Below are 17,790 nucleotides of genomic sequence, written 5' to 3'. Positions count from 1 at the left end.
CTCTTTCCCATTTGGGTGGACGTTTGCATCTCTTAATGGAGCATCGGAACGTGACCGGGGGCAGCCCCCAGCTCACCCCTCCCCTGCCTCTGGGACAAGGCATTTTGTCAGAAGCAGGTGGGCAGGTTTAGTACATGGAATGAAATGTTTAGACATAAGCAAAGGGACAGCAAAAAAAAAAAAAAAGCCTACGGCATCTCCTGAGTTCAGTGGAGGCAACATTTACCCACTTCAAATGCTGGGTCACTCTCCCAATTCAGAGGGGCCCAGGGTGGCCACTGGCCAACAGGAACGTGTTCAAGACAAGGCCCAGCTCTCCCAGCCCACTGGGTACTTCCTCTCTCCGTGGTTGCCCCACCCCCAGGATGGCTTGCCCCACACCTCTGAACACTCCTCATCTCTGTACACCTCCTTAAAACTGGCCCTCCTCACCTCAGGGACTTCCCCTGCTTTCCTCTGGTTGGAACTTGGCACACAAGCTCTTCTGCCACTCAGTCCTCCATGGCCACAGGTCTTTTTAAATGGTCCTTTCCATACTGAAAACTCTCCATACATTTCTTTTAAAACCTTTTATTCAATAATATATACTTTTAAAATAATATGTAACTGTCCATCATGCCATATATTGCCCCCATTCCCCCACTGTGGTGTCTGTGGTCAGCTAGTTAACATGGTTTGCTGGAAAAACAGGCGGCCACAGGACACTTCAAAGGGCGTGGGGAGCAACAGTAACCAACAACCATTTTGCATACCCTTCACATTTCCCATGCTTTCTGGGTCGGGAGGAAGTCAACAGGAAGTCAAGGCATGTGAACCTTTTACATTCGGAAGTGAGGTTTGATATACGGTGGTAGGCTGCCCTTCAGTTCGTGCTTGCCAAACCTGCCACCGTTTTGTGTCTGCTCACGGAACGTGATCTCTCTACACACGTTAAGACGTTTGATTTGGTTCTTGTTCTGCTTATGGAAAAGTGGGAGGTACCGCAACAGACCTGGGGAGAGATGGGAGGAGGGGAAAGACGTCATTAATCAATCTGACCCAGAGTGGGGCAGGCCTCTACTTGCGGGATTTCCTTCTCTTGAAGAGGGCTGGGGGCAGGATGCAAGCTTAACCTCCCCAAGTCACTTCCAGGAACAGAGTGAGAACCTGCTGCATGCTGCCAGCTTTGAGTACCCTCCTCCTGCCTTTCTGACTGCAAGAGGCAGTCTTCCGGAAGGGTAGGGAAAACGCTCTGGACACACCATGCCACAACTGACTCTCCTACTCTTGGGTCTGGGACACTGGTGTGAAGCCTCATGACCGTTCCATGCAAGTCAAGCTGCAGTTCTGCAGCCCAACTCCAGATCACCCTTAACTTGACCCAATTTATTAAGGTCAAGTAAACTAATAAGGAAAAGTGAGCTCTAGTATTTTCAAGTCTGCACTGGAAGAAGCCAGCTGTCTGGCATGGCCTGAAAACCTCACTCCTCCTTCCATGTCCAGCATAGCAAGTGGGTGGTGAGATGCCAGCAGAAGTGTCTCCCAGGGCCATTTAACAATACTGAGGGAAAACACTTTGCACTTGGGAAATGGTCACACGGACATTCCATGAAAACTTCCTTTGGGTAAAGGAAGGGTTCCACTGATTAATATTTGAGAACGCCTGCAATATGCACATTAAGAAATTACCATATTTGCCTTTAAGCTCTTCAACTGATTTCCAAGAGCCCCATTCCACAGTGATCAGTGAGGAAAAAAGCAAAGTAATAGAAAAGATACCTCCACCACTCAACAGTTGCTTGTGCTCACATGCGCCTGCATGTGTTGCAAAGGACTGGCACAGGGGAGATTTTTCACAAGTGCAGAACAATGGGCTACATACTAGGTTAAAGTCACACAACAAAACAAGTCAATCCCAAAAGTACCCGAGTGGTGCAATTCAGAAACAGAACAGTCCCGCCACTCCTTTTAATTCCACTTCTGCTAAGAAAAGTCTTCACGCCATGGTGATGATCTGCAACCACCGTGCGCATCTTTGCAGTTCAAGGTTTATCCCTCCCTCCCCCAAGAGACAGGAAATACAAGTTAAGGTCCTCATAGCAATGGCTTGTCTCCCACTTGGGAAGGCTGGGTATTGTCAACATTTTTATTTAGGAAAACAGGATTTAACATGGCATTTTTCTTCCCTCTAGGGAAGGGCAGTAGCACATGAATCACACATCAGTCATCCAGAGATACACAGAGGTGGCCAACTGTGTCTGAAGTAGTCACTCGTAAAGGATCACAACCCAGGTAGTGTTGCTTTTCTGCAAAAAGAAGGCTCCACGGTTCTTGAAGAGTATCCAAGTTTTCCACTGGATGTCAAGACTTCTGTCACAAACTCTTAAGTCAACCATTTACAGCAAGAAGAGCCAGCAAGTGAAAAACTGTTAATTTATTGATTCAAAGTTTTCTTTTAAACAATCCCCAATACATGCAGTTCAGGGTTAAGTAATCACATTTGTAGCACATTGTTGTCTTGACACAAAAGTATGCATCACCTGTATAACCCCATCACATCTTTTCCCAGCCTCTACAATCCCTGGTTGGGGGTGTTTTCATTAACACATTCACAAAGCTCAGAAGCATGTTATTACTGGTTTCCTTGCCACCTCCCCCCCCACCCATATCCCCATTCTGGACTTAAGGTTTTAAAGGCAGGATATTCTTCAGTTTTAACTTATTAACTGACTGACAACCTTGAGCTTGTGTCTCATGAGGACCCCTAGTTTGCTTTCAGAGTGTTTCTATTTAAGTGAACGTGACTCTCACTAGTTATTACCCACTCGTTTGTCTGCAGGAGGGAGGTCTGCTCTTCTCTGCAGATGCCCACACAGTAACACAGGCTTCTAACAAATCAGTCTGAACTGGCATTGATAGAGGAAACCATTAACAGGGCTTTCTTAAATTTCAATGCATATCTAAGAAAATTCTTCCAATTATTGTGTCCCAAAGTAGCTTTGCTTCCATCTGCATCAACACAGCACCTAGGAGAACTTAAGCCATTTCCCTGAGTGGGCACAGACGAGACCCTTGGCACCAGCTCTCTGTGACTCAGCACCGAACTTGAGAGTACCACCTCTCAAAGGCCCATTGGACCCAAGCCAGAGAGCAATGTTCTCCCCAGCACACACTTCAGAACTTGGTGTCCCCTAATTTCAGCCTCTCAAGGATACTTCCTCCTCAAGACTTACAGTTAGGTCATTTTTCTTACTGATGCCTATTACCTGACCCTCCCCAAGTCACTCTCTTCATGACCCCAGGATTCTGAGCTCTTCTGTCTCAAGTCAATGGGCCTGAGAGTACTTTCCTCTCTACATGGGAATACACATGCCCTAAGCCTGGTGAGCAGCAATGCATTAGAACACCCGTGACAAGATCTGGCAGAATGCTTGGTGCCCGAGGGCATCGTTGAATTGGCACAGACGCTTCTCTAATTGGTAAGAAGCCCCAGCAACACCGGGTGTTAACACTGCAGTACTACGCACACAATGGCATCTCCTATCCAGCTGCTTGCCACAGGACAGGATGGGAACCAGTCAGCTGATAAGAACCTGGAGAGAGTGAACTCCCACCGAGTCACCACTGAGAAGGTTAGTCAGCAGTGCATCAGTTCCACTCTCACCATGAAGTTTCTCAGCTGAAGCACCCTTGCAGTTCAGCTTACTCGTGGCCACCAACCATGAGACCCTGACCAGGATTCAGCACAGGCACCTTCTGTCCTCACCCTACTAAACACAGGCAGTACCTGAGATGACAGTGCAACACTACCCTGTTCCCCATGTTTTTTGCTTTTCATTAGGAAAGAATTAAGTCCTTGTCTTAGGCACTTTTAATCTGTTATAAGGTAATGAAGCAAACAAAAATTACTGAGTTTAAAAAAAAATATGCTGACTTAAAAAGATATTGGATGGGTAAATTTATCTAGTTTAGTCTAAATATAAGACTAGACTCCCACTCCTACACACTCTCTCACACACGCATGCACACACCCTCCTTTAGGACTCTCCAAGACCATCTCCTAACCCAGGCAAACACTTGAAATCTCAGGGGAGCTGGGTTCATCTGGACACAAAGTGGACTTGGAGACAAGTGAAAGAGAGGACTAGGACTGGACTAGACTCACTTCAGTTTTGGAAAGAACAGCTTAGGTGTCAAGCCCAGATCCAGAAAGGGAGTGAGCATTTCGAACCCAGGAATGCTCCAAGTCTAAGGCATGAAGAGAGGTAAGTATAGGTGCTGTGGAAACAAACCACACGCTCAAAAGGAAGGATTACTGCTGTGTCTAAGCTGCAGTAGAGACCCAGGACCAGCAGGTCAGCTGCACTGCGCCACCTGAAGCATGGCCAGAGGAGAAAGGGGTAGAAGCCCATCACACGACCCTTCTCCAGATGCTTTCGTTGCTTCTGGAGGACCCAAGGGAAAGAGGTTTATAGCTCTAACAACCCTCTAGCAGGGTCCTCCTCTTCCCTGATCAAATAGGCAACTTGAAAAGAAGAGAAGGGAAGGGAAGGGAAGGGAAAAGCAAGGCAGAAGGAGAGGCATGGGTGATGGAGGAGATGGGGGCAGGGAGCAGGAAAGACACAGAGGCACATCTCCCTGATAACCAATCGTTCAGGCTGCCTGCAAGGGCGTGCGTGTTAAGTGTCCCTGGACAATTCAAAACACTGAGTTTGCTGCCTGACTTATTGAAATAAGTTCAACCCAGAGCTCACATCCTGTTTTTAACCTTCAGGTAAAACAAATGTATAAATTAATATGCAGAATGCAGAATGTGCAATGCAGGCAGACAGTATTGGTATGAGAACCTTAACTGAATGTATTTCCTGGCTTTAGAATCTTATATTTTAATCTATAAACTCAACTCTGAGTTTCATTTACATTTTAAGTTCCCACAGACCAAACAACAAAAATAGAATCTACATTTAGAGATAGGGCCTGCTACCAATACCAATATGATTTTATTGGAATATGGAATGTAAACAGATGTTTCAAACAAACAATCTAACCTTATAAAAATGTATGGCATTATTAAATAGTTAATAAAGAAGTCCTAAGTGTGATGTGGTGGTAGACACCTCTAGCTCTATTCTAGACATGCTAGGTCCCCAGAGTTGTGGCATGACTCTGCAGCTGGGGGGTAGGGGAACAGCCAGCAAACCTTGTTGGTGACAAGTCCCCCAGATGAATTCAGCCCTATTTTTTTTTTTTTTTTTTAAAAAAAAACAAAACGTAGCTTTCTTTGCTAACATGGAATTCAGCACAGTGGATCCAAAACTTTAACACTGGCTCCAGGAGCTCCACTTCATCCCCAATCCCTGCACATTCCTCTCCTCTCCGTTACCGGATGGCCTTGCCCACACATCAGTACCTGCATGCAAGACTTATCTTTGCCATCACATTCACATATCAGAGCTTAAAAAGGATATTACCCTGATTACAGCTGGTATCATTATGGGGATAGAAAGAGGGGAAAAGGATGGGGATACATGTTCTTTTCTTTTTTTTTTTTTCAAAAAGTCTTTCCAGAATAAATCCTCATAGGGTATTTTCTCCCTTCTCGACCTGCCTGAAAACTGACTTTCCATCTTTAGTTATGGTTGTTAAAAACAAAAACAAAAAAAAAAGAAAAAAGTCCTTGTTTCAGAGAGATGCATTAAAAATAGATGCACATGCATAGATGTGCTGGGAAATGGTGAAGTTTTTCTTATAGGGCTGCCAAAAAAAGGGGAGGGGGCGGTAAACAAAATCAGCAATAAGACTGTGGTTAGGCAAACTAACAAAGGTTATCGTGAGCTCCAAGTGAGCTAGTTAGCATGGAACTTTTGATGAAACCGATGGACCTGCTGATGGCATCTCAAGATTTAAAGTGACATCTCCTGACATCAGAGGACTCTGTGAAATTGACTGCAGATTGCTCCCAAATGAATACACTTAAAGGAAAACTGCAAGGATGAGGGTACATTTCCTGGAGAGCTCATGTCATAAAAAAATACATAAAACATGAATTTGTAAAAGAGCTTAAAAAAAAATACTGTCACTGTTTTAATATCTCTTTTTCATAAATGAGGCTGGTGTGTCAGTGTAGACTGCTGACGTTTTGCTAAAACTTGAGCCTGAATTCTCACGAAAGGAAACCAGACCACAATGGAATAGATAGGAAGTCAGATATTCAGAGCTTGTTGACTGAACGGGTTAATTCAATAGTGGTGTCCTGTTAAGTGAAGGTAAATGTACAACAACTCCGAGTTTCTCATCTCCCATGCATTCCAAAGGAAGAGTCCCCTCAGATCCTGAACTATGTGCATTGTCACGCTGCCACAATGGCAGCTCCCTGTAGACTAGTACTGGGGAGTTTCTTTTTGACAGACTTTTAGGTCTTTACTCTTCTTTGCCTTTAGAAGGAATGATTAGAATTTCTTTTTATCACACTGTAGTTTCCTTCAGATTTGTGTTTGGTGGTTGGTTTTACTGGCAAGCATCAATGCCGCATTACCCGTCGCTCTCCAGTCTTCATCGGGCTGCTGTGAGACCACTGGAAAGCACAGCGTTCTCTGCACAAGGCTGGGACTGCTCCTTCACCACAGGGTCTGCAAGAAAGCGGGACACACGCCACCAAATCAGGGTTGGAGTGTAGGAGGGGGAGTCACAACAGACCTGCCCTTTTTGCAGTGAGACATGGACACAGGTTCATGGGCAAGCCAGTGTCAGGAGGGTCAGAGAGGGAGATAGAAATCACAGAACTTAGGTCACACAAAAACCACACACTGAAAAAGGGTCAGGGAACTGTTCTTGCAGTCAACTTTTCAATTTCCTCAGAGGACAGCCTCAATTGCTGAGAGGCATAAACACCCTAATTTCCTACAGTTCAAAATTCTCACTAATTTTATGTGTTATATTTTCTTTGAATACCAACATCATATTCAACCCCTAATTTCTTTAAAGCATGTGCGATAATAAGCACATCAGGGGAAAAGGTGAACAAAAAGAGCCAGTAGAAGTCTATCAATTTTAAGCAATAGTAGCTTAAAAATTTTTAAATTGAAGTATGCTTTGTATTCAGAAAAATAGCCAGATAATTACATATAATAAATAGCAATATTCTTAATTCGATCCACCTCAAAGCATAAGAACAGCTTTCTGTGTCAGAAATTATAAAGAAAACATCTGTGTTCCACCATCTGGGGTCCCGAAAGCTGAAGGGTAAGACCTTTTAAATCTGCTGGTTCCTTACACTTACTGCCCTCGGTCAAAGACCACAGCAGTGTGACCTTCAGGATGGGAGTGGTGGGGCAGGAAGGAGAGGCAGAGAGCATGCTGGTCTAACAACAGACAAAAACTTTAAGGGGAAGAGTTTTCATCTTGATTCAGAGGGTGAAATGTAGTAAGTCACTAGTCACTTAACTTCTTTATTCTCCAGTTTCCTTCTAACCGGATGAAATCCTCTCACATTGCTAATATCATAAGGAAAGTGTATCTGAAACACTTTATCAGTGGGAGGAGCCACACGCCTGCAGGCCACAAGCAAGCACACATGCTTCTAAGTGAGACATAGGTAAGCAATCCATTAGATCCTAGCAAGGTCTTCCTTCAAATCCCTTTTATCTATTGCCTTCTTTAGAAATAAACTTTTAACCAATTATTTTTTAAAAATTTTTTTTAGATGTTGACAGACCTTTATTTTATTCATTTATTTATACGCAGTGCCGAGGATCAAACCCAGTACCTCACACATGCTAGGCAAGTGCTCTACCACTGAGCCACAACCCCAGTTCTCGAGTACTTGTTTTTTGATGGGAGAAATCTTTGACTATGTTTCCACACAAGTGTAACATTTGGTAACAAATTTTAGATATTTATGATCTCTCACTCAGGGTAACAGGAGTGGCCAAAATGACTGGATTCAAGGGAGCTACAGCTGGTAAACAAGCAAATGCCTTTGGGAATCAAAAATCTGGTCTTCAAAGTTGTTTCAATGACTAGAATCAATAAGAACAAGTTCCAAGGATGATCCATTCCAAGTACCTAGATTTTCCTTGATAGGCCTCAAAGGTAAAGGGTGAAAAGATTTTTTTTTTTTCTCTTTAATTAATCAGACCCTCTGAAAAGTCACTAGAGACTCACAGAAATATGGGTGCTCCATGGCTTCTTTGGCAGTCAGTCTCTGTTGATGGTCATATCGCAGAAGTTTGTCCAGAAGATCTAGGGCCTCAGGGCTAACAAGGTGTCTGTTTTCACTATGGATAAAGTTTTCCCAGCGTTTCCGTGAATGTCTAAAAAGTGAAGCATTACTATTATGAGACTAAATTCAACCAGAATCCTCCTCTACCAGGGCTGAAGGCAGCACAATCTTAGAATGACTACAACTTGTTAAATTTCATTCTTCCTGGTACCCACTCTACCCACGAGTCACATCACAATATACTAAGAGAAAACAGTGCTCTATAATTAGATAAGCAGAATTAGTTAGATCATGGACATCTAATTTAGAATTTGTGGAGCCTTTTTTTTTTTTTTTTTTTTTTAATGCCTCAGGCTTTTCATTAATTCTGGGTTAGGCATGGTGGTAACTGAGCAATTTTTACTAATCAGCAGCCATATTTAGAGTACTAGCCACAGAAAAATGGTAGCTCTATGAATGTTTGAAAACTGCCAACTAAGCATTTACTTTTAACACTACTATGCCATACCAAAAAACTCAATGCCATAATACTTGTTACTTTATAGAAAATCTATTACAGAAACCAAGAAATTATTAATTTCTTATTCAAAGAAGAAACATAGCTTTCCAAGATTTGTCATTAAAATTAAAGCACATGTGTACCAGAAAGCCTTTTTCTGTAACATTATAATTTTGCTTTCCATTTTCTATTGATAAACAGGTTACCTCATAGAGAAGTAAAACCAGAAGACAAATATAAACAATGTCCAAATGCCTCAAACTAATTTAAAGAAAACACACATAGAAGCTGGGTATGGAGGTGCACACCTGTAATCCCCACAATTTAGGAGGCTGAGATAAGAGGATTGCAAGTTCAAGTTTAGCCTGTGCAATTCAGTGAGACCCTGTCTCAAAGTAAAAAGAACGGGGCAGATGGCTCAGTGGTAAAGTGCTTGCCTAGCATGTGAGAGGTCCTGGATTTGGTTCCCAGTACAACAAACTAAACAGACAAATTAAAAAAAAAAAAAAAAAAAAAAAAAAAAAAAAAAGATTCTTCAATTTTGATGTGACTAGAAAGGAAAAGAATGATTTTGGCTAACCTTCCCACTTCTGAAACTGGGTAAGGCAAAACCCTTTTTTCTCTCTCTCTTACTTACTGTCCCAGGATATCGTTGAAATGTGGATCTAGGTCTATATGATACTTCTTCAGATACCCATACAGCTCGTCTGTACCCAGAACCTTGGCAATGCGAACAAGCTGAAACACAAAACAAACTACCAAATCACTGAGCACAGAACTCACTGTGAGCCTGTGAGGATGCTTGGTCAGGGACTGGAAGATTCCATATCACTCGATCTCCAGGGCAGGTAGAGATCTGAGTCTAGGACTGGCCAAAAGACTCAAGGACATGAGGCTCACATGAATGCAAATTTCCAAACTGCCTTTAAAGGGAAAACATAACTTATGACAGTAATCTTCTAGAAACTAACAGTTATGGGGTCATCACAATCTAATGACTAGAATCTAGTTTTATTAGAGAAAGGAGGGGCCTGACTTCTTCATAAGACAGTAGTATGTGTGTCTATCTTTGGGACATCAAGACCTCAGACAAAAGTCTAAGAAATTCTATACTTTATAGAAAAGGTTATGTGTACACATTGAGTAACATGCAGGGCTCAAGGAGAGTATTCTGTCTAAGCACACTATTTTCTTGACATGCATTCCTAAATACGTAAGAGCCAAATGGTTATCTGCTCACCTGGTCATAGTTGTCCTGTCCATGGAAGAAGGGTTCCTTTCGAAAGATCATGCTTGCTAACATACAGCCCAAACTCCACATGTCCAAGCTGTAATCATACATCTGAGGAAATAAGGACAACCAGTCAGGCAAGGGTATTAGAAACCCACTTTACTGATCTAAGTTTCTAGTCTTCATTTGACCTTTGCAGACAGTTGAGAATTAAAAACTACTTCTTCCTAAAAAAAAAAAAAAAAAAATAGTTGAGAAAAGTCTGCAACTTGCATTCTGGGGTGAAATAATGACTGACGGTTGAATATATCCAACTTACTAAATAAATAGCAAGGCAGAAAAAGTCCTCAGTAAGTACCAAAACAACCCAGAGCAGCCTCGCTACTAAGTTCACCTGATAGTCCACAAGAAGCTCTGGTCCCTTGAAGTACCTCGAAGCTACACGAACATTGTACTCCTGAGCAGGGTGATAGAACTCCGCCAGGCCCCAGTCTATCAGTCGTAGCTATAAATATGACAGAATAAAACACATGAAAGAGGTGTTTCTAGATTCCTGTGGCTAGGGCAAGGTCACATCACATTTTGGTAACAACTATTTAGCCACACAAAACATGTGAGCAGGTGTACTGGTTAAACAATTACACTTTCAGCAAATGCATAAGAGGTCATTTCTGGAGCAAAGAACTCAGAAGGCTTTTAAAAATCACTCTAGATCAATAGAGCTTTTTGTCTGCCTCCATACTACTTACATGTGTATCACACAGACCCATCACTCAGAGATTTCATCATAAGCTCCAGGAATAACTGGAAGGGTTGGGGACACATGTCCCACTCCAGGACTGAAGCACAGCTCTAGCTTGTCTTAGTCTAATACTAGCTGATCCATTTACTCACCAATCAGGGACAACCAGAGTTGAATATCAAAATTAGGAGGGCCCCAAGTATACTTTTAAGGCCAGGCAGATTGGTCTGAGAGTCATTAAGAAGTGAAGCAGAAACCACCAGCTGTAGTTTCTTTGTCTGAGGCCCTTCGGAAAACTAAGACCAAAATAAAACAAGTGACTACAGTCAGGGTCATCTGTCCATTTTCCCAGTAAAAAACAATGCTAGACTGGACAAACGACAGCAACACAAGTTGGCCAAATAAAACAGCATGTCTACAAAAAACCACCTTGGTAAGGGGCAGCTTTAGATTGGCCCTAAGCCTTCTAATGAAGGCTTGTTGCTGCCTGGCTGTAATGGTACCTTTTTTTGTTGGTGATCTATCATGACATTGTGAGGTTTCACATCCCTGTGCATGATTCCCTTGCTGTGGCAGTAATCCAGAGCCTATTAGGTAAGAAAGCACAGAGAAAAGTAAGCAAACCCTCTACCACCCCCCAATGCAAGCACATTCTTATTATTTGTTTGTGACACCTAAGCCTGAATATGGTCTCCCAAGGGGCAGTTTACTGCCTGTGAGGAAAGGGGAAAACATGCTTTTGGAGAGTGTCCCTTGCTCTCTGTGCACACAACAGGCAGCTGACAGAAAGGGGGCTATACAGTGTCATGCTGAAGGTTTCTTTAAAAGTGGGAATAATAAACCAGATCTGGGAACCCAGCTGGAGCCACCCCTCACAGTGGTTCAAAGGACATTCCAGAATCCACGTGGACATGAAGAATGATAAACATGTTTCAACATGGCTGGTCTTTAAACAAGTGACTCATGTGGGTCTTCTAGATTAAAAAGCATTAATATTTTTCTCAAATACAGTATTTGAGCCAGTTGGTCTTTAAGAGCTATATTATTACTCAAAGGGAGAAGTTATTTCCTATAACTGATAAAAAGATTTTTAAATATACAAGTCATTTTAAGTTAATAAGCTGTGCAACCCTCACCATAATCCAGTTTTAGAATTCCCCTCCATCAAATTTCCCTTGAATTTGTTTGCAGTCAATCCCCACTCCCAAATAAGACTGACTTCTGATCTGCTATCTGTTGTCATAGATCTGTCATTTCTGAATATTGATAAAATGACATGATTGAGTGTAGTATTTTGTCTACTTTCTTTCATTCAGCATAATCCCTTTTTGTGTCAGTTACTGGGGATTTCCTGTGTGTGTGTATATGTGTGTGTTATCCAGGGCTCCATGCATGCTAGGCAAGCACTCTAACACTGAGTTACACCTCTACTCCTTTGAGACACGGTCTCACTACATTTGCCCAGGCTGGTCTTGAACTTGTGATTCTCCTTTCTTAGCCTTCTGAGTAGCTGGGATTACAGACGTGCACCACCATACCTGGCTTAGCACAAGGCTTTGAGATTCACCCATATTGCTATTTTCTTGAAGTCCATTTTATGAATGTAGTAGTTGGTGCACATTTGGGTTGTTTCTACTTTTTTGGCTGTTAAGAATGATGACACTATGAATATTCATGCACAAATCTTTGAGAGCTATATGTCTTCATTTCTCCTGGGTAGATTCCTGGTGGCAGCAATGTTTGGTTGTTTGGTAAATTTATATCTAACTTTTAAGGAACTGCCTAATTATCTTTGAAAGTGACTGCACCATTTTGCATTCCCACCGGCAATATACAAGGATTTCAGTTTCTCTACATTCTTACCAATACCTGTCATTGTTCTTTTTTTTTTTTTTTTTTTTTTTCCAATTATAGCTATTCTAATGGGCGTAAAGTGCTATTTCATGATAGTTTTGATTTTTTTTAAATTTTTTTTTTTTTTTAGTTATAGATGGACATAATACCTTTACTTTATTCATTCATTTTTATGTGGTGCTGAGGATCAAACCCAGTGCCTCACGCATGTCAGGCAAGCACTATACCTCTGAGCCACAACCCCAGCCCTAGTTTTGATTTCTTTTCCTATGAGTGACTAATGAAGTTGAATGTCTTCATGTGCTTACTGGACATTCTACACTGCCTGTGGAGAAATATTTATTCAAATCTTTGTTCAAATATGGTACAGTATCTGACCATTACCATGAAAGTCATTTTAAGTTTTTGATTCTGCTCTTTTGCATAGTCTTTGCCAAAGGAATAAACTAATGAAGACCACAACACTTGGGATGTGGAAAAAAAAATTTTAACATAAAAATCTGCTGTTAAATTTCTCTTCCTAACACAATTATTTCCATAAAATTCAAAGATAACACCCTTGGCTTGTCTTAAAAAGCACTTAAAGGCCACACAGGTCAATGACATATTCCTCAAGTAAAGTGACAGCAGCCCATAATCACAGGAAACCTACTATTTGCACACCATTCAGTGCTCTTGGTGGAGTTTTCCATGGGGTTTTTAAAAACCTGGGCATTGGTAACGTTTTGGGCCAGGTAATTTGTTGTGGGGAGCTACCTGATACATTTAAGAATGTTTGGCAGAATCCCTGGGCTCTAAACACTGGATGCCAATATCCACCCCTGCTTCCAATTTTAACAACCCAAAATGGTTCCAAATACTGCCAAATGCCCCCTGGGGTACAAATGCAACCTGGTTGGGAAACTCTGAACTAGACCAAGAAGAACATTGTACTAGAGAAGAATATAATCCAGAGAATGACCTAGGATCAGCACTCCAGGAACTGTTTCTCTAGTCTCAGATTTTGCCTTCCCTACACATGAGGGTGTGCAATGTATAATGCTTTTTCTATGAAGATAAAAAACACGTAATACTACACTATGATGGTATAGGTAAAAATATCATTTCCAGAGGAGGGAATGTTGAAAGGAAGGTGGACAAGATAATCTTCCAGAATGTCCATCATATTCTCTATAGCCCCTGTTCAATAGAATTTTCTGTAATAATGTCTGTACATGAACTGTATAGTATAGTAACTCCAGCCACATGAAATAAGCACTTGAAATGTGACTACTATGACTATAAAACTGAATTTTCTTTTTCCCCCCAGGTGCTGGGAATTGAACGCAGGGCCTTACATACACTAGGCAAGCTACATCCCCAGCCTGGAACTGAATTCTTCATTTTACTTAATTGAAATAGCTACCTATGGGTGACAGCTACCATACAGCACAGTATGGTCCTACATACATATGGGTGAAGGTTTTACCTATGTAAAATCTAAAATTATGTACACTAAAGATTCATTCACTTTCATTTTATTTCAATTTAATTTTTTATTTTTTTATACTTTACAACAGTTGTAACAAAATTCTAAAATGCCTCTGAGACAGTGTCTTAGGAAACCAGGGGTCATGAGGTTTCATCTCTCTCAACCTGTTTCAGATCAGACTCTGTTGTAAAGCCTCAGGGAGATGCTGAGTCACATGGAGACCTCAGCCTCAATTTCTTCTACATTTTCAATGCAATTAAATATTGTCTCTATCCCACTCCTATTTTTTCCCCAAAGAGAAAATTGAGCAATGTCAATTCTGTTGTTTTGCCTAGTGTGCCAAAAGGTATAAACTAATAAGAACAACACTGCCGGGCGCAGTGGCACATGCCTATAACCCCAGTGGCTCGGGAGGCTGAGGTTGGAGGATCATAAGTTCAAAGCCAGCCTCAGCAAAAGTGAGGCTCTAAAGCAACTCAGTGAGACCCTATCTCTAAATAAAATACAAAATAGGGCTGGGAATGTGGCTCAAGTAATGGAATGCCCCAGTTCAATTTCCATACCCTCCCACACCAAAAAAGAACCACAATATCTGGATATGAAAGATATCTGACAAAAGCAAAGGCTGAACAAATATGATGAGGTAATTAATTCTCTTGCCAAGTTCCCCAGTCAAACTCCCTGTGGAGTTACTGACATGCTTTTAAATTCCTTGAGGAATTATTTCAGTTTTAAAATCTGGTACAATTTCTGACCATTAAGTATGCTGTTTTTCAAATTTCACCTGGATTCTATGCCTCATTAGCAGAAAGAAACATGCCCTACTCCTGCCTCCAGAAAGCAAGACTGATGTGAGGCACTGAGTGACATCTGCTTGGCCAGCCTGTGAAAACCTGTGTTATAGAGGTGCCCTACTTTACCTGACCTAGGGACCAATGTGCTAGGTTATAAATCTTTATCTTGCTGGTGCTAGCTAAAAAGTGCAAACTCTCAATACTGGACTTAATAATAACCACCTGTGAGATTTGGACTATAGCTCCCATGGGGTGAGTGCATGGGGTTTTCTGGGAAGACCTCCAGGAAAGGGCTAGCCTGACAGTTCATACATAGGATATAGCACTGCAAACCTCTTCCACACCCAAGTTTTAATTCTAGTCTAGAAAGGACATGAGAAAGGTGCGGTCAGTCAAATGCTTTCACTCACACAAAGGAAATCCAGGAGACATGAGTAAACCCCCAAATCCACCACTGTGGTTCTCTCTAAAGCCATGTAGTCTGAGCAAGTACTTCAAAAACACCCATTTCTTAGAGATAGTTCTTCAAATTCCCATTCCCTAAGGATTAGTACTTTGATTCAAACTCTTCACAATCCCTTTAAAACTTCACCTTGACAATTTTCTTCAATAATGACCTTTGTTATCTCTATTTTCTTTCAAAGGTTCTTGAGATCTGCAACTTCCCTAAAGTTTTATGCAATATTGTATAGTTATAGATGTATTTCTGGGAGGGAGTTCATAACTTTCATCGGGTTCTGAGTGATCCAGGACCCTAAAAAGTTAGGACCCGCTGGTTTATACCATTTTACAAATCTTAAAATTCTTTACCTAAGTGTTTACCTAAATGTATCAAAACAAATCATTCCTCCATCAATCAGTTACACTTCAAAATTTCAAAGTGTTGGGATTACTAAGTCACTTAGAAGGTCCACTCATCACTTCTCCCTACAGACTACCTAGAGACCACTGTGGGAAGCTGCCTGGACTAATTCCTGGAGGATGAGACCTCAGCTATCCCAGATGCCAGAGTTGAGGTCCCAGACCTGAATGAGGCCATCATGGTCATCCTGACCCAGTCAAGTTGATCTAGACCTAAAGAATCACCCAGTTATCTCATGAAGTTATGAGAAAGGATAAATTATTCTCAAAAGTCACTAAGATTGGGGTTATCTGTTCACAAAGAAAATTAATAGTAAGTATTAAGTGGTGAAGAGAAAATCCAAGGGTCAAAAAAAAAAAAAAAAAAAAAAAAAAAACGCTATGAGATTCTAATGTTTGGTATAATGACCCTGGTCCCCTTGACTTGGCCATCTTTCCCAGTTCCAATGGAAAACTTCTAGGTGAGATTCCACGATGGAGGCCACAAAAGTTAAACCTCAAGAAATATTCTGCTTGAGTTTTCTCTGTCCTTTCAAAAGCTTCTTTAATGGATGAGCTTAAAAAAACTTTACTGTTTACGAATGCTACTTACTTTAAGTAGTTCATACATATAAAACCGGATATCAAAGTCTGTCAGGATCTGGTAGAGTTGCTGAAACAGATTTCAGAAAACAAAGTTTATTTAGTCTCACTGCATCTTGTCATTCCAAGTGTCAGCCATTCTCTACAAACTGAATGCTTAAGATACTAAGGAACCCCACAGATATTTTACTCCCTGATTTGGAATAAATAGTAAAGATGAGGAGTGATAGTAGGAATATTTCAGTCTTCAGGAGACCAGAAAAACAAAAACAAAAGGAATTCCAGGGGAGGAAAACAGTTAAGCCAACTTAAAGATTTTTGGGTACTTAATGCTCCATGATTTTTATAAACACAATTACTTTATTGTGAAGTCTATATTGTCCAACTGTCCTCATATTCTTACTGCATATTAATCAAACAAACCCCCCTGCAGCACCACAGTGACCTCTGGAGAACTGAGTTCTGAAGAACTCATCAGCTGATGGCATAGCTGTTAATACTGAACTGTTTATGAAAGAAACTTGAGGACAACGAGTTGCTCTTCCATTTGGAAATGGCAAAATAAAAGACTCCAAAAATCCACACTGGCCCACCAAATCAATTCCAGGCTTGAAAAGAATGTTTCACAAGCAGTAACTGATGTTTTATGGGTAAGGAAAAAAGGAGTGGAGTAAGGCATTAAAAAGCAAAAGATGGAGTGCCAAAAATTATCACAGACCGAACTACAAACAGATGAAAACTTTCATTACTGATAATCCAAAGACCCACCCACTGGAGTTCTAAAAACATTTCTCCTTCTAAGAGTCAGAACACAAGATTCATTAAAAGTATCATAAATTCTTGTCAAAAACTATACTATTACCTTTAATAGTCAATCAATTCCAAGTAAATCTCTTTTACCATCAATCTAGACAGTAATTTCTATAAAAATTAACCAAATTCCTTTATTAAGCTTCCCATGTTCCTTTACTAGAAGATCTACCCAAGTGGTGTAGGGACTCTCCCCAAGGAACTCAGAACAATGTATACAATGTATCTGTGTAAAGGGGAAAGATAAGTCTGTACATCTGCAAAATGACACAGAAGAAACTAATACAAAGCTGTTTCATGAGCATGTATGGTTAGAAGAGGCCATCCTTCTGCTTTTAGTCTCCTTTGAGGTAAGAGTAACTCTCCCAGTTTCATAAGAATGTGTGACTTCATCAACCTCGGACAGCTGCTAGCTCTGGGCATGGCAGAGAATTAAAATGTACAGACTAGAACACTAGCAGTGTCCTGAAGCTGCTCCAGTGCTGGTGGCTGACCCTAGTTGGGGCTGAACTGCATCAGAGCAGTGACACAAACAAGCCACTATTTTTGCTCAGGAGAGCTTCAGCTCCACAACAACCAAACCTTGGGTTTTTTCTCCCCACTCCGTTCTGTAAGGCAGGCATCTTAGTCAGCACTCAGCCACAACCGACAGCCGGAATGTGCAGGCACAGGCTTAAGATACCATCTTGGGTGTTAAGGAGATCACTCAGAGACTGTTCTAACATCAAGTCAATAAATAGCTTGTG

At 41.3% G+C, this 17,790-nt stretch overlaps 1 protein-coding gene across 5 annotated transcripts in view; it reads right to left on the bottom strand.

The window, feature by feature from the left end:
- Positions 1 to 284: 284 nt before the first annotated feature.
- CSNK2A2 (casein kinase 2 alpha 2) overlaps positions 285 to 17,790 on the bottom strand; it is a 38,959-nt gene continuing 21,453 nt past the window's right edge. For 2 of the 5 annotated variants that reach the window (XM_079119890.1, XM_079119891.1), the window contains 7 exons: positions 16,245 to 16,304; positions 10,325 to 10,435; positions 9,940 to 10,041; positions 9,337 to 9,437; positions 8,143 to 8,291; positions 6,515 to 6,608; positions 433 to 991 (listed from right to left, as the gene is read on the bottom strand). In XM_079119890.1, the coding sequence (XP_078976016.1) occupies positions 6,532 to 6,608; positions 8,143 to 8,291; positions 9,337 to 9,437; positions 9,940 to 10,041; positions 10,325 to 10,435; positions 16,245 to 16,304 (600 nt within the window). In that variant the 3' untranslated portion in view covers positions 433 to 991; positions 6,515 to 6,531. Of the gene's footprint in view, positions 992 to 5,241; positions 6,609 to 8,142; positions 8,292 to 9,336; positions 9,438 to 9,939; positions 10,042 to 10,324; positions 10,436 to 11,175; positions 11,260 to 16,244; positions 16,305 to 17,790 lie in introns of those variants that run through there. The other 3 variants (XM_079119887.1, XM_079119889.1, XM_079119888.1) reach the window with 3 other exon arrangements.

Source organism: Sciurus vulgaris (genome assembly GCF_902686455.1).
Source record: "Sciurus vulgaris genome assembly, chromosome: 17".
Lineage (NCBI taxonomy): Eukaryota > Metazoa > Chordata > Mammalia > Rodentia > Sciuridae > Sciurus > Sciurus vulgaris.
The sequence above is the reverse complement of the archived record's forward strand: the minus strand, read 5'-3'. Positions and strand labels throughout refer to the sequence as shown.